The following is a 16,858-nucleotide window of genomic DNA, read 5'->3' on the forward strand; positions in this document are numbered from 1 at the left end:
ATAACTACACTTAATAATTTTAAAATACTAACAACTACAGCGCACTGTTAGAAAATAAAACCTATTTCGGCAGGCTAGCTACATTTTGTTCTATTCAATAGTTAGAAAATATAATTACAATTTCTTGATTTGCAAACAGTTGTATTAACAATTGTTGAAATCATGTGAGTTCATTTCAATTTTTTGATAAAAAATTACAAAAGCCCTAATGTTTTCCAAAGACTTAAGTAATTCGTAATAAATACTACTTTATGTTCATGCAATCGAAGGTTATTTGATTTATTTTCCTCGCTTTACCTGACCACACAAGAAGAGTAACCGATTTAATATTCATTTTCTGTCCATAAGAATAATGCTATTATGTTGACGTTATAAGTTATAACGTTACCAACGTTATTAACTTGATAATGTTTATTTTTATAACATTGATACTATCCGGTATAATGTTAATATCATGATACCTAAGTATCACAAATATTAAGAGATGGTCGCCATGTTTGGCCAAGTCCGAAATGTATAATCGCTACGCTGTACTAAAACAACAATCGGCACTCAGTTACACATGCAAATGTACTTATAGAGAGAGAGCCAGCGCTTGTCAGACCTTCGTTATTTTATAAAAGCTGAAAGTTTCTCTGCGTACTGTCCCCAACACAGGGAGGAACGATAAGCGACTACCTTTATTACCTGGTATTTCCCAAAGTCATCATGACCCAACTTCATAATGTTTGGATCATGATAGCTTTGGGAGATAACAGGTAATAAAGGTGTAAAAACTCTTATGTCAAAGTATAAAGTCTAATTTTTTTTAAATATTTTCTTCTTTCTAGACTATACTTTGATGTAAGATTTTTTTACATTTTTCCCCCTCTTATCTCCCGAAGCCACCATGATCCAAACTTCATAGTCGCTGATCGTTCCTCCCTGTGTTGGGGACAATATGCAGAGGAACTTTCAGCTTTTATAAAATAACGAAGGTCTGGCACGCGCTGGCTCTTGGTCCGTTACATTCACTGGAGTTAAGTTAATTTCAATTCTTAAAATAAATTAAGCTGCGTCCACACCAATATAAATTAGTTTTGGCGTGTTCAATGAAAATATTGTAGAAGCACTTATTTTCGTCAGTGTGGTCTTTACGCGGACGGGTCAACACACTATACTAATTTTTACTGATGTGGACGCGACTTTAGAAGCATTACATAGCATCTTATGCTAAGTGTCTAACTGTAGGTCATATCGTTTTACTGAGAAGGCTCGTAACTCCGTAAGGCTTTATAGGGAGGGTTATTGCGAAGGGTGACACTTGTCGTAAAACCAAGGAATTCAACGTTGCTGTCACCCTCCCGCAACCCGCAGCCTACCTTATGAGCGGTCTCAGACAAACGGTACATCTATAGCAATAATACTTGGAGAAGTTGCTGTCATTGTCAATGTCTGCAAGTTTTACTTGCAAAGTCTGTTAAAATGGACTTGCTGCAAGTATTCACACAGTACAAGACTGGCTACTTCTCCAAGATTTATTGCCAGACACTTGGCTTTGAAAAGCCGCGTGCAATGATTGGTGACTTAATTGACGCCTTTCTATTGGCCGATGAATGATGCCACAGAATTCAGAATAAGTATAGAAGTGGTAAAGGCGTGAGTTTGTCGTCAGATGACTAGCGTAGCATCAGTGCACGTTACTGTAAAAACAGACGTGTTTGCATAGCTTTAAAGTTTAATTTACATTACTTTGGATGCTAGATTAGCGTAAGCAAAACTATTTATGTAGGTATATGTGTAAGTAGCTAAGAATCGGTGACACACTGTCCCTGTATTAAAGAACAGCTGATACCATTTCTATTATCTTATTTTGTATTCTGTGACTTCAATAGATAGTTTGTTGTTGCACATTGGCAAGTATAATTTCAAAATACATATACTTATGCACATTTTTTTTAAATATAAATAATTAAATTAAGATAATGATTATTTAACATACCAATATCATGTTTAAAATTGAAGTGAAAGTAAAAGTTGATAAAAAAAAGCTGGATAACATAGTCAGTAACTATAATAGGCTAGAAGATTTTGACCTTAGAAGCACAAGCTTTCTTATCTAAATACGTATTGATATTAAGAAAAAAAGTTACTAGTTTTATTTTTTGTTTTTGTATAATTGTATACAAAAACAAAATTAATATATTTGTCAAAATATTAAATTTTTCAAGAATTTCGGAAGATAAAAACAATTCAGATAAAATCCCTTAAATCAAGGTAAATTGCTACTTATATTTTTAATATTTTAATATTTTCTTATTGTCACAAATCAAGTATGGGATATAAAAAAAAAATTGAAACACCTTGCAACACCTTTTAGTATGGATGGATTTCGATTATTTTTAATGAGAAGTAGGCCATAAATATTCACATCCATAAGTTTGGTACTAGGTAGGGATTGTTAAAATTATATTACTTAGATATTTAAAAAATAAATGACGTAAAGCCAAAGGCCATCAAAATCAGGAATGTTTTAAAAACCTCAATCATCTAATCATCACATTCATATTGAATATTATGTTTTGATTTTTATATGTAACTTGATCCATGAATTACATAGGTTGATTAGAATGGAATATTTATACAAGGAAATTCATTATTATTAGATGTTTTTGCTTTCTTTGACAATTCATAAAAACACTGAGTATTTTAGAAACTATTGGTAATGTAGCATCAATTATAAGATTTTTTTTAAGTCAAAGTACCTAAATATAGCTGGGCTTCAAAGGTCAAAAATGAAAACACCCCTAAAATTAGGACTGAGCTAAAGACGGCACTGCTCAGTTCTAAAGCCTATAAGACGCAGTGCGTTTATTCCGACCTTAGCCTATTGTCTACTCCAAATAGCTTGTTTCTTTTGACACATTTAACATCACAATGTAGAGGTTGTGTACCAAGTATCGTTGAAACTTACAGACAAATATCGAAAATAAATAAATCCATTTACATAGTTTACAGAAAAGGATTATTTTCATTAATGCCATCGACATAGGGAGTATTGCTTTATTCTGGTAATTATAGTACAATATTGATTTAACAAATATTGGAAGTAGCGCAAGCGCAGTGAGTACGTGATTTTTTTTGTAATACTACAGAGTTAAATGCTTGAAAAATGCCAGCAAAGTGTTAGACCAATATTGAGTTTCTTTTAAATATTTTTAAACAAAACTAATTTTTATGTTCAGTGATTTATGGTTTTAGATTTTATGTGATCTAAGTGAAATGATTGATCATTATGGTTTATGTGGATGAAAACCTAAACTAGGATTTCAAACAGTTAAAAACTGTTACAACAAACCATTATTGTAGGGTTGTAAAAGTAAGGGTGTATGAGCCATAACAGCTGTAACCTGAGAATTGGTCAGGACACTATTCATTACAGTCAAATCTTAATATTCTCACAACATCCAAAGGATCACTATTATTAAGTCATAAACGCCGATTAGTTAACAATCGGTGTTATCTTTTTTTAACAAGTGTAAATTAAAAATTTTCAACACCCCCGACAAATCATTTTCAAATAAATAATTATGTATATCTAGGCAACGTCCATCTTGACAGCTTGACATTTGTCAATTGACATAGTATTATGAACCTAACGGTTATGTAACCTTCTTTTCTACAAGAAAACTAGAAAAGAGCTGATAACTCTTAAACGGCAGAACCAATTTTTTTGGATTATAGCTAAGAACACTCTCGATCAAGCCACCTTTCAAACAAAAAAAAACTAAATTAAAATCGGTTCATTCGTTTAGGCGCTACGATGCCACAGACAGATACACAGATACACTCGTCAAACTTATAACACCCCTCTTTTTGGGTCGGGGGTTAAAAATAGCTGGGACTAGTTTTGTTTGTCATTATAACTGATGTGTCACTGTAAATGTTGTTGTGGTTTTAACTGTATGTGGTTACAACAAAGGGACCACAATTATTAGGTCGTAAAAGCCAATAAATATTTAGTTGTAACAATCAGTGTTACTTTTTCACACTACAAATAGCTGGGACTTGAATCTGGGTCATTATAACCAATACATCATGATTTTTGAAACAATTTTAACTGGTTGATTCCCTAAAAAATTATGCATTTTAAATGATTAGAAAAGGTATGGTTTTGATTGTATATAATTTCTTGTAGTATCAACCCAATGCAGACAATAACACTTGGTACGCCAAACATGTCAAAAGCTAATTGTTATCTGAAACAAACTGCAGTGTGACAACGCTTAGCTGCCGGGGTCGTCAGTATCGGGCTTCTGCTTGGACCGCTGCAGCTGTTGCAGGTAGTGGCGCTGCACGGGCTTGTGCAGCGCGAGCTGAGCGAGGGCGTCCTCGATGCTGAACCACTGGCGCTTGCGCCCCATCAGCCGCGAGTCCTCCCACTCCGCCAGCTCCTGCGTCACCGTCATCACGTAAACTTCCGTGCGGTGTTTGTGCTCACGGTTCTAGAATACAAAAATCTAAATATATAAAAAGCAAAGGTGACTATCTATTAACGCACAGTTTAAACAACTGGACGGATCGAGCTGTAAGACAGATAGCTATTATGATAAAATTTGATTTTATAAAATTAAAATTTCGGTAGTCCGCGCAGATAAAGTGGCGAGCATAAGCTAATTAAAGAAATAAAGAGATTTGAAAAAAAAAAATGTTTTTCAATCAACCACACCTTTCAATTAAACACTAGAAATAAAACACTAGAATGCTAAGGCAATTGCTTAAAGACACTTAGTAATTAACTTAAGTTGATAAGTGGATTAAAATCAACACCTACAAAAACCAATTACAAAGATTGCAACAGCACTACAATTAGTTTCCTCACTTCATCAGCAAGTTTTTGTCAGCGGGTCACCCCATTTGAAGTGTTTACCGCTGCCCATGAACATTTGCAGCACCAGAGGAACTGCCAATGTTACCTTTACCACATTGTTAAATTTTCTAACTTTGTGTTTGTAGAGATTAAAGATTATTATCTGTGCCATCACACATACCCAACCATTACATCCATAATCTTGTTTCTCAGATCCATCTTTTTTAGAAATTCAGTTTTTTCTATCTGCACTACTTAATAAATCTCTTGATATTAACATATTTCATTTATTAACCCCCGACCCAAAAAGAGGGGTGTTATAATTTTGACGTGTGTATCTGTGTATCTGTGTGTCTGTGTATCTGTGTATCTGTGTATCTGTGTTTCTGTGTATCTGTGTATCTGTGTATCTGTCTGTGGCATCGTAGCGCCTAAACGAATGAACCGATTTTAATTTAGTTTTTTTTGTTTGAAAGGTGGCTTGATCGAGAGTGTTCTTAGCTATAATCTAAAAAAATTGGTTCAGCCGTTTAAGAGTTATCAGCTCTTTTCTAGTTTTCTTGTAGAAAAGAAGGTTAGATAACCGTTAGGTTCATAATATTATGTCAATAGACAAATGTCACGGTAATATATACCATTACCGTGCAAATGTCAAGCTGTCAAGATGGACGTTGCCTAAATACATAATTACTTATTTGAAATAGATGTTTTGAAAACTCAGATACTTTGAATCGTCGGGGGTGTTATAAATTTTTAATTTACACTTGTATACAGTCATGTAATGAAATAGTAATCAATTTCATATTACCCTATTTAGGGCATTGATTTAATAATTACACTATTATGAAGCTTCTAGAAGTGTACAATATTACAGCAATTAAGAAATATGACCTTTGCACCCCTAAATAATTTTGAAGTAAAACTTCATAAGGTGTATTGGGCGATTTTGGGATGGGTAAAAACTTCATGCTCGCATCACCAATAGGCTAATGTTAATAGTGCTCATAGAATGGCAACTTTTAAAAATTCAATTTATTTTCTCAATATTAAGCTTACAATTTGAAAATTCCTTAAATGCTGGAAAATCTGCTCTTTTTATTTAGCTACCATGTTTCTAAGGCAGACTGAGGTTGTAAATCAGTTTTGGTTCTAATTCTTCTACTCAACCTTCTACTACTGAAACATCAACATACAGCATTTATGTAGATTCTCTCTACAATGTACACTCCCACAAAGAATATTTAGAAATTCCACATTACAAAGCCAGCAGCCTAATAATAATTAAGCAAGAATTGCAGTCTATAGATTTCATCACCATGTTATTCTAGGTCATCATGCTGTGTTTCATCACAATAACAGGTTAACTCATATCCTCACCTCAAACACTCCAAGGCATCTCCCCAGCTTGCCGATGACGCCGGCTTCCTCTAGCACCTCCCTCATCGCGGTGACCGAGGGCTCCTCCTCAGGCTCCACGCCGCCGCCGGGCACGATCCAGTTATCCGGCCGCCTGGAGGACGTCACTAGCAACACCTACGCACGAAACATGTTGTAACATCCACCAAAACACATTTAAATACTAAAAACAAGTACAAATAATATGCTATATGGACTAACCTCCGTTTCGGCGTCCGAGCGCACGCATATACAAGCCGCACGGCGCCTGAATCCCTCATCGTCATAAATCCGTATAGAATTGGGCTTTTCCTTCACCATTTTCAAGTAACACGTAAACACGAACAAAAGATACGATTAAAAACGAAAAGCAGACATCAAATGGAAAGAAAACTATCAACCGAACGAAATTATTTAGTGATCAACAAACGCCATAACCGAGGTATCCTAAGAAAAACGTTTCCATTTTCAATTAATTTAAGAGTTACACAATGTACATACAAAATGAAACTAAAGTAACAATAACACTACAATTAGAGCAATATTTCAGCTATAACTAGCTTTTGATTGCGTATTTCAAGCCCATGTTGAATGGTGCCTGACGTTTTCTCTGGGAAAATCGAAATTAAGCTTTGGAAAGCAAATTACTAGAGCTGTAGCGAACCGTATGTATTCGTTACTGAGTAACGGGTGCGCCATCTAGTACCGAGTACCGAATCGTTACTCACAAATGCATCTCGTTACTCGCACTTTTCGTCGTATGGCCGTTCCTACACTGTTTCGGTTCACGCAAGTACCGTAGATACGTGTATTGAAATGTTTGCTAACCGTATGTTTTACGCGCAGGCGCGCTCATTCGGTGAATTTAAAAACGTACGCTACAATAACCGATGTTTGTTTAGTTTATTGTTAAAATTTAAAAAACGTACGATTCTGTTATAGTATCGTTCAAATAACCATATGAGCTTAATAATGAGACAGTTATTTTGAAATTGTAGATAGACACTCTAATTTTATTTATTAGTATAGATATTTAACATAAGCTCAAGCTCAAGGTATTTTTTTTTAAATATTTTAGTAGATTCCGTCAACAGTTCACTTGTAGTTCTACACTTATTAAATCAAACTAAATTGAGAATAACTTAAACACACGTCTGGTTCAAAATACGGAAAAGTGAGAAAATGCACCTTACGCAGCTTTGTATGTAATGTAGACCTAAGTATGTTTTCTACAAATTACGAATGTTGCGATGCGGACGCCGCGACATCATACTGTCGTACGCAATACGACTCGATTCGTTCATCTTACGTGGTATCAAAAGTAACGAGTAACGATACGAAAGTAACGAGTCCTAATTGTTATAGTAACGAATGCATACGGGTACGCTCGTTTTCGTTACTTTTACACCTCTACAAATTACAGCAAATTACGACGTCTATTATCAGCTGACAGCCGGAAGCTGGAAATCACAGATTAAAGAAAATATTATTATCATCATAGATTAATGAACTACCTATAGCCTGGCATCATGTTGGCATCGACTGGCACAGACCTAGTAGCCTGGCTCCCATCTGGCTCCGGACCTGGCTATACAACAGTTTGTGATCAAGTTTTATGTATAATGTATAATCCTATAATCCCATTGATTTGACATTTATCATGATTTTTGATTTGATATTTTTGATTTGATATCATTGACGTATTATGACCTAGTTACTATCTATAAATCATTGTTTAATATATCGAATGAAAGCTATAATCGTCATCAGAAAATGGACTATATATTCTTTTTAAAAGAAAAAGGTTCAAAAAGGTTATAATCCAGAGCTGTGAAACCAGTTAAAAAAAATGCAATAGAAAAATTTGTCTGTGGTATACCATGACCATAGACAATGACGCCTGACGGTTAAAATCTGTGACGTTAAGACAATTTGAATTTTGGAATTTGATTTGGTGTCGTCTATTTTGCTAGTAGTTTGTTAGTTATTGTTTTGTACTTTCTTTTTCCTTTTCTTTATTTCAGGTCCAAGCAAATGGGTAAGAAATATTACTTGCACATTTTAATCTTAAGAATACTTCGAATTAAATGTCGGTGTGGAATTATGAAATACTACCTAAAACAATTTTCAGATTCAGAAAAGAACTTCAACTTCACCGCTCTGCTGCGGATGCAAACTTATGAGAACAAACATAAAGTGAAACCGACGCACTTTACAAGCATAGCTGGAGGGGTAATGTATAAAATCTTTTCAAAGAATATCAAACTATTGAGTGTACCTAAATGGCAACTACCATTGATCCCTGACCCCTGTGAAGCTGAAAAACTGTTTTTAACCCCCAACCCAAAAAGAGGGGTGTTATAAGTTTGACGTGTGTATCTGTGTATCTGTCTGTGGCATCGTAGCGCCTAAACGAATGAACCGATTTTATTTTAGTTTTTTTTATTTGAAGGGTGGATTGATCGAGAGTGTTCTTAGCTTTAATCCAAGAAAATTGGTTCAGCCGTTTAAAAGTTATCAGCTCTTTTCTAGTTTTCTTGTAACTTTGTAACAGACTGTTAGGTTCATAATATTATTATGTCAATTGATAAAGGACTAGCTGTCAAGATGGAAGTTGCCTTGATACATAATTATTTATTTGAAAATGATGTTTTGGAACACTCAGATACTTTGACGGGGGTGTTATAAATTTTTAATTTACACTTGTAATCTATATCTACTACACGAAGTTCAAATTTTATTTGGTTTTTCGTAATCTGTAAACTAATACAACAAAGTAGGCTCCTGGCACGTTAATTGCGCCAATGGCATTATCATCCTTACAGGTTTATTTAAAAATCTTATTCAATGTAATGAGTTTGACATGAGTTACTAACAAATTAGTCCATACTATAACTAATTTCTTAAACTGGACCCTTGCAGGTAAAGATTTTTATAGAAACCTGTGAGGATGATACTATAATTGGCGCAATTAAAATGCCATAAGCCTACTTTGTCGTATTAGTTTATAAATTGCGAAAAACCAAATTAAATTTGAATTTTGCAGGCAGACCCGTCTCGTGCACCTTAACCTCATGGGTCTAGTTTAAGATTTTGCATTCAATTTTGTTCTAAAATGTCACCTATTAAGAAATGCTAATGTTAAAAAGGGTTGAGTCAGTCATAATACAATACCAACTCACAAGTTTGATGCTAAAGTATGCAGATGGTTTATGTAATTGATGCTGTTGACAGATACAAAAACGGCTAGAGACTAACATAAAGGAGAAAAGAAGAACCAGGTTTACAAATTTTGATAATTTTAGAAATTTACCCGAATGCAAGTCTCCAGTACGAGAGCCACTGAACAAAACAGAACAAAGGAGGTTGCAGTTACTAAAATGGAAAGAAGCAAAAGAAAAGAAGAAGGCTGAGGCGTTGGCTCATAAGAAAAAGCCATTTGTGGTGGGAGTAGCAAAGACGATGACATTTGAACCTCCACCTCCTATTTCATGGCCTCTGCCCAGCACATCAGGGAGAGTGACCAGGTCACAGGCGGCGAGGGTTAACATAACCAATAAAAAAGAGAAGCCGAAAGTATATACATTTGCACCACAAAATGCAGTTTTCAATCCGACACTAAAAGATCTTGAAATGCCAACCTTATCTACATTTGAACAGAGAAGATTTGACCCACATAACCAAAGCAGTAATGTGAAAAATGCAAATGATGCCTCAAAACAAGAACCAAGAAATTTAAGAAGTCGAACAAAATTGAATGAGGTGACTGAAATTAAGCAGAATCAAAACCATTCAAAAGCTCAGAAAAAGCTTGTACCAAAGAAAAAACTAGCAAAACAACCATTACCATCAAAAACTAAATCCAAACTGATCTCTAGCTCCACAGCCAGCTCTTCAAGCGACGGTGATACTTATAGTAAGGAAACAGTTGCATTTAAATTTACAACTCCACAAAAAACTCCAAGAAAAGGAAGAAAATCAGATAATACTACAAAGAAAGGTAATTCTAGTAACATTGCATCCAAGAATAATGAAAAGCTTGTCGATATATCTGGTTCAACCAGTATGGACACTGATATTGATGAAAAACCTTCACATACTCCAGAAATATCCATTCCGAAAGCTACACCAAAGAAACAAAATGGTACAATACAAGACTTCATAACCTTCACACCAAAGAATCCTGTTCCTAAAAGCGAGTCAAGTTCAGAAGAAAAGTTGCGCTCACCCAAGGCTTTAGTTGATGTACCAATGACACCTGAAGTTACTGAGGAGGTGGAACAGATTAGTCCTCGTGTTTGCTTGTCTCGAGGAAAGGATAACACAAGAAAGGAGATGAAGAAAAAGATAGATGAAGGTATTTTAATACTATTTTTTTTAATATGTCTTATTTAAGGTTGACTGTTGCAATGCGTCTTTGGTGTATTCTAATGTCTATGGCGTCATTTTTAATTCCAGGATTACTGGATGAAGATAATGTATGTGATATGAGCGTGGAATACTTCCAAAGACAACTAGACTCTGAGATCAAAAGAATGACAGAAATGTGTGAAGTATGGGACAAGATTCTGGAACAGAACATGACACTGCCAGATGAGATCCAGGTTAGTGAACATGAGTCAGGAATTGAACTTGAATAGAATCTGTTTCATGAACTCCACATGGAATAGAGTATTTAACTCTTTTTAGGGTATGGAAATACCCAAAGGGTAAAAAGAGAGCCCTATTAGTATCACTCTGTCCATCTGTCTGTCTGTCTGTACGCGAGTCACAGATCTCTAGCCACTAGATGAAATGAGTTTACACCTGAAATTTTGATATTAGGTGTAGAATGAAGACCCAAAACCAAACATTGAATTAGGAATTCAATTAAATTATTTTTCAGGGAGGCTCCCTAGTTGGAATTCATCATAGCGGCTACAGTTTCGCGCGTTTCGAATAGATAAAAAACAGTGAAATCTTTAAAATGTATTATAAACTAGCTGTGCCCGCGACTTCGTTCGCGTGGAATAGTGACTTTTCGGGCAGCATGTACGTTAAAAATGTTCGCTGTGATTCTTTAAATTGACATAACTTTTTTATTTATGAACCGATTGACATGAAATAAACACTAAATGTTAAGTGAAGCTTATTACAATATATTAGTGAAAACCGTATCTAAATCGAATAAGCCGTTTCTGATATTAGCGTGCACAAACACACAGACAAACAGACAAAAAAAATTTAATTACAATTTTGGGTTCGGCATCAATATAATAACAACCCCTGCTACTTTTTTTATATATATTTCCATTGTACAGACACCACTTTTCTACAATTTTATTATATGTATAGATTACCATACATAACATACCATTGCTTAAATAATTTTATTAACGAAAATTAATATTTTCGACTAGATCATGCCGCGACTTCGTCCATGTGGATTTAGGTCTTCCGCAATCCCGTGGGAACCCTTGGATTTTCCGGGATAAAACGTAGCCTATGTGCCAATCCTGCATATTATCCAACTCCATTCCAAATTTCAACCAAATCTGTCCAGTAGTTTTTGCGTGAAGGATTAACAAACATATACACAAACTTTCGCCTTTATAATATTAGTGTGATATAGTGTGAAGTGTGATCACTGTTATTGCTTATTGTTAAAACTATGTATCTTGGTAATACATTATTAGATTCTATTCTCTGTTTGAACCTGGAGTTGTGTGTGGCCAGGAAGCTGTGTTGTCGGCGGTGGGGCAGGCGCGGCTGCTGATGTCGCAGAAGCTGCAGCAGTTTGCGTCCCTGCTGCGGCGCTGCGAGAAGCCCGAGCCCGGCCAGGCGCTCGTCACGCGCGCCGACCTGCAGGGCTTCTGGGACATGGTGTTCCTGCAGGTACTGACGAGCCAGTGGGGCAGGCGCGGCTGCTGATGTCGCAGAAGCTGCAGCAGTTTGCGTCCCTGCTGCGGCGCTGCGAGAAGCCCGAGCCCGGCCAGGCGCTCGTCACGCGCGCCGACCTGCAGGGCTTCTGGGACATGGTGTTCCTGTAGGTACTGACGAGCCAGTGGGGCAGGCGCGGCTGCTGATGTCGCAGAAGCTGCAGCAGTTTGCGTCCCTGCTGCGGCGCTGCGAGAAGCCCGAGCCCGGCCAGGCGCTCGTCACGCGCGCCGACCTGCAGGGCTTCTGGGACATGGTGTTCCTGTAGGTACTGACGAGCCAGTGGGGCAGGCTACACAATTTAACATTTTTGAGGGGATAAATCGATTTGGGTGCCATTTTCTAGGTGCTGGTGATGAAATGCCAGTAAAGGATTTTAAAATGACGTCCACTTTTGAAAATTTTGATAAATCTTTTTACCTGTCTGCGGTAAAATCAAAAAGCCCTTTCTAAGAAGACAAGACATTTATGAATCATTAGTCAGTTTTCAAAATAGCCGCCATGCAATCAAAAAAAAAAAAAAAGCACAAATATCTGTGGTACAGAACCCTTCGTGTGCGAGTCCGACTCGCATTGGACGGGTTTCGATAGAATTTTATCTCGTTACAGGTAGAAAACGTAGACATCCGCTTTAACAAGCTGGAGCAGTCGCGCGCCCGCGGCTGGGTGAGCGAGCAGCCGCCGCCGGGCGCCGCGCGCGCCGCCAAGCCGCCGCCCAAGCCGCCGCAGCCGAAGCCACCGGCGCGCGCACGGCAGGCGTCCAGCAACCGGCTAAAGGACATCATTGCGGGTAACTAACTCATCATCACGATCAACCCGTCGCCGGTTCACTACAGAGCAGGGGTTTCCTCTCAGAATGAGAAGGGTTTTGGCCATAATATATTATGTATGTATATACTTTGTGGCACCACAAAACACATAAGACAGATTATAAAACAGAAATTACAAAAGAAGGTCACAAAATAGTCTACCATGCTGGCCAAGTGCGGAGTGGCAGACTTCACACCTTTGAGATCATTATGGAGAACTCTCTCTATCGATGTTTTCCTTCACAGTTAAAACAAGTGAAATTTAATTACTTAAAACACACATAATTCACACATATTATGTGCGTGCCCGGGATCGAACCCGCGAACTCGGATTAGGAGGCAGATGTCCTAACCACTAGGCTATCCCAGCTTCCTGTATTTAGCTAATCGTACCTATTCACAATCATTACTATGAGATGTCACAGCCATTCGATCGCGCAGCGTAAGTTGCATCAAAAAACCAGCAGTTATTATGCCTCTTCAATTTCACTAATCTGATTGGTGGAATCTACATTAAAAAAAAAATACGCCAATTTATGTGAAATGCTTATGTCGTCGTCTATGTAGGTATCTATGTATTTCATACAAGCTCCCTTGCAGCAAGCGTTTTGAAGTTTGATAAAAAGTTGTTGATATGACTAGCAGGTATCATTTGGGTCCATGTGAAATATAAAAGGCTCGATTTTGTTTTCAGCGGCTAGGAAAGCTAAACAAGCCAACATGGAAAATACGAAGACATTCGATGCGGGGTTTTTCCACGTGCAGTCGCCAGTCAAATCCCCCGGCGCTGCTACCCCGCTCCGCAACTCCCCTGCCGCGGCCACTCCGCGCAGCAAGCCCAGCCTGCTGCAGAGCGTACTCTCCAGTGAAGCCAAGAAGGCTTCAGCCAATAAGGTAATATACCAAGCGAGCCATTGCTCCGCGTCGCTCTCGCCGCTGCCACTCTGCTCCGCAACTCCCGCACCGCTGCCACTCCGCTCCGTAAGCCCAGCCTGCTGCAAAGCATACTCTCCAGTGTGGGCAAGAAGGCTTCATTCAGTCAAGGAGGTAATATACCAAGTGAGCCACCGCTCCGCGTTTCCCCCGCCGCTCCCATTCAACTCCACAACTCCCCCGCCGGAGCAACTCCCAAACTAAACTAATTACTGAGCACGGCTCTCAGTATGAAAGTATGAAAATGTTTTTGCCCACGTCAACGATGCTGGCCAAGTGCAGATTGGCAGACATTATTGAAATAGAAAGATTTGTTCGAATAAACCATTGATTCAGAATGCCTTTCCTTCTAAAAAAAACCAGTTAGAAACTTGGCGGTTGTTCTTTTCGAAAGATTCGATTCATTTCTATGCCGCTTCATGTACATATGAGCACATTATTGAGAACTCTTAGGTAAGTCGGTTTCTTCATATTTTTTTTACACTGTTGTTTTTATTTATGTTTATTTTATTTTCTCTTCACAGAGTTCATACGCTATGCTGCGTGCCTCATCCTTGGGGAAAAATGTAGAAACTGAGAATGGAACACCTTACAAGGTAGAGTGACCACAAATAAATACGAATCGACTAAGGTTTACGGTTATTATGAGATTTTTGTGATATAATAACTGGGTTGGGCTTAAATGTGCACATAGGAGCCAAAAAGTACTTACTAATGCAGACTTCCAAAGTTGGTCACTCATCCAGTTACCAAATAAGGGCCACTCAGGTACATTCTTCTGGAGACCAGGGCGCGTTAGTAACCCTCGTAGCTTTAGTTTTAAGCTTAGGTAATTAATCATCACCATAACATAACATTATCTTACATATTCAGAATTTGACAGTCAAACAGTGTACAAATGGTACTATTTTGACATGAACTTTCTTCACTTTTTCAGGCAAATTCTATCGCCCCAACACCCATAAACTTAGGCTTGACACCGGGAAAGAGTATACTAAAATCCAACATTAATACTTCCACCAAAGTCCCCAGCAAGATATTGTCATTCAAACTGTTGAGTTCAGACACGGCCAGCGATTCCAGTCCAACCAGTGACAAGGGGCAGATATCTGCGGTTGAGAAGCTACGCGATCTGGACACTTCATCTGACTCAAGCCCTGCCAATTTACAGAATTTGGACGATTCACACGATTCTCAAGAATCTGTAACCCCTTCAAAGCTACAGATCCAGATCCAGAACTTCGATAACTTACAAATATCCGAGAGTGTACCAAATCCTGAAGATAACTCAGCAACTACAGATACAGAACAATTTGAAGAGAGTAAAAATAGACATTCTTCTAGGAAAACAAGGAAGAGTTTACATAACACAGATAATTTGGTGGTAACAAATGCAGAAAAACTTAAAGAAGTAAAAGAAAACAGACGCTCGTCTAGGAGAACGAGGGAGACTTTACCAAACGCTGCTGAAGAGAATTTGGTGACAATAATCACAGAAGAACGACAAGAGAAAAAAAACCGACGCTCGTCTAGGAAAAAGAAGGAGAATTCACCAAACGCTGAAGAAAACTTGATGACAACAAATACAGAAACGCTTGGAGAAGAGAGGCAAAACAGACGTTTGTCTAGACGAACAAGAAAGAGTTCACCAAACGCTGAAGGAAACTTGTTGGCAGCAAATACAGTAACACTTGGAGAAGAGAAAAAAAATAGACGTTCATTATCTAGGACGCCTAGGAAAAAGAAGGAAAGTACACCAAGCGCTGAAGAAAACTCAGTAACAACAGATACAGGTACTCTTGGAGAGGAGAAAGAGAACATACATTACAACCCTTCCAATTTAGCTCTACGCACACCTACACCTAAGTCAGATAGACAAGATGCTATGGAAGATATCACTCCAGTCATGACCAGAAATAGAAGGAAGACCAGACAAACGCCGGTCACTGAGAACTTTGAAAACGTCCAGTCTTCTAGAAGGAGGAAGATGTTGCTAGAAGCTAACGAAGAGAAGTTAGATGTTACTCCATTAAGGCCTAGGTCTAGAAGACAAGTTTGAGAGTGTTTATTGTGAGAACCTGAACTGAAATGCGTCCTCCTTAATTAATATTAACTCACAATGTTATTGCCTTGTAACCCAATACGAAAACATAAGGATGTTATTAGTTTAACTTGTGTGTCTGTGTATGTACATGTCTATCAGAGCCACCGTAGCATTCAAACGGATGGACCAATTTGAATGCGGTTTCTTTCATTCGAAAGTGTGTTTAATCAAGATGGTTCCTACCTATGTTTGGTGATAATCTGTTCAATCGTTTGAGAATTGCTAGCTGTTTTCTCAAACGGGTAGGGATCTTAGTCATCTAATTGATATTAATTGTTACTTTTTTAACCCCCGACCCAAAAAGAGGGGTGTTATAAGTTTGACGTGTGTATCTGTGTATCTGTGTATCTGTCTGTGGCATCGTAGCGCCTAAACGAATGAACCGATTTTAATTTAGTTTTTTTTGTTTGAAAGGTGGCTTGATCGAGAGTGTTCTTAGCTATAATCTAAAAAAATTGGTTCAGCCGTTTAAGAGTTATCAGCTCTTTTCTAGTTTTCTTGTAGAAAAGAAGGTTAGATATCCGTTAGGTTCATAATATTATGTCAATTGACAAATGTCAAGCTGTCAAGATGGACGTTGCCTAAATACATAATTATTTATTTGAAAATGATGTTTTGGAAAACTCAGATACTTTGGATCGTCGGGGGTGTTATAAATTTTTAATTTACACTTGTTTATTTTGCGTTTTAAAGGGTTCTTTAGATCACCTTGTGATTATGCCAGATCCATAATAACCTAACTAAATCTCTATCAAGTATCAACCTTAATTTAGTATAATGATTGTCGTCAAGCGCAAGCCTATCTTGCAATTAAACAAATGTTAATGTTCGTTATTGTTACTAGGTAGGGGA

At 37.6% G+C, this 16,858-nt stretch overlaps 2 protein-coding genes across 3 annotated transcripts; one reads left to right on the forward strand and one right to left on the reverse strand.

Moving 5' to 3' along the window:
• Positions 1-3,867: 3,867 nt before the first annotated feature.
• On the reverse strand, positions 3,868-6,892 carry LOC123868571 (diphosphoinositol polyphosphate phosphohydrolase 2). The gene is made up of 3 exons (XM_045911133.1): positions 6,467-6,892; positions 6,227-6,382; positions 3,868-4,484 (listed from the first exon to the last, which is right to left on the reverse strand). The coding sequence occupies exons 1-3, from the start codon at positions 6,563-6,565 to the stop codon at positions 4,266-4,268; spliced, it is 474 nt and encodes a 157-aa protein (XP_045767089.1). The 5' UTR covers positions 6,566-6,892; the 3' UTR covers positions 3,868-4,265.
• A 1,259-nt stretch (positions 6,893-8,151) lies between these two features.
• On the forward strand, positions 8,152-16,260 carry LOC123868570 (disks large-associated protein 5-like). Of its 2 annotated transcripts, XM_045911130.1 has the most exons (10): positions 8,152-8,282; positions 8,376-8,476; positions 9,479-10,601; positions 10,703-10,848; positions 11,960-12,118; positions 12,770-12,950; positions 13,664-13,863; positions 14,427-14,498; positions 14,840-15,586; positions 15,716-16,260. In XM_045911130.1, the coding sequence occupies exons 1-10, from the start codon at positions 8,279-8,281 to the stop codon at positions 15,959-15,961; spliced, it is 2,979 nt and encodes a 992-aa protein (XP_045767086.1). In that variant the 5' UTR covers positions 8,152-8,278; the 3' UTR covers positions 15,962-16,260. The 2 variants fall into 2 exon arrangements, with proteins under 2 accessions (XP_045767086.1, XP_045767088.1); XM_045911132.1 differs by having other exon boundaries at positions 8,264-8,282; positions 14,840-16,260.
• The last annotated feature ends 598 nt before the right edge of the window (positions 16,261-16,858 follow it).

This window comes from Maniola jurtina, chromosome 9, assembly GCF_905333055.1.
Source record: "Maniola jurtina chromosome 9, ilManJurt1.1, whole genome shotgun sequence".
Lineage (NCBI taxonomy): Eukaryota > Metazoa > Arthropoda > Insecta > Lepidoptera > Nymphalidae > Maniola > Maniola jurtina.

Bases quoted from the DNA above. Each gene is read 5' to 3' on its own strand.
- LOC123868571 (XM_045911133.1), bottom strand. From the start codon at position 6,565: ATGGTGAAGGAAAAGCCCAATTCTATACGGATTTATGACGATGAGGGA. The intron at 6,383-6,466 runs GTTAGTCCATAT...TTTCGTGCGTAG, and splicing joins GCTCGGACGCCGAAACGGAG to GTGTTGCTAGTGACGTCCTC. The intron at 4,485-6,226 runs GTGAGGATATGA...TTTGTATTCTAG, and splicing joins GATGCCTTGGAGTGTTTGAG to AACCGTGAGCACAAACACCG.
- LOC123868570 (XM_045911132.1), top strand. The intron at 10,602-10,702 runs GTATTTTAATAC...TTTTAATTCCAG, and splicing joins GAAGAAAAAGATAGATGAAG to GATTACTGGATGAAGATAAT. The intron at 10,849-11,959 runs GTTAGTGAACAT...GTGTGTGGCCAG, and splicing joins CACTGCCAGATGAGATCCAG to GAAGCTGTGTTGTCGGCGGT.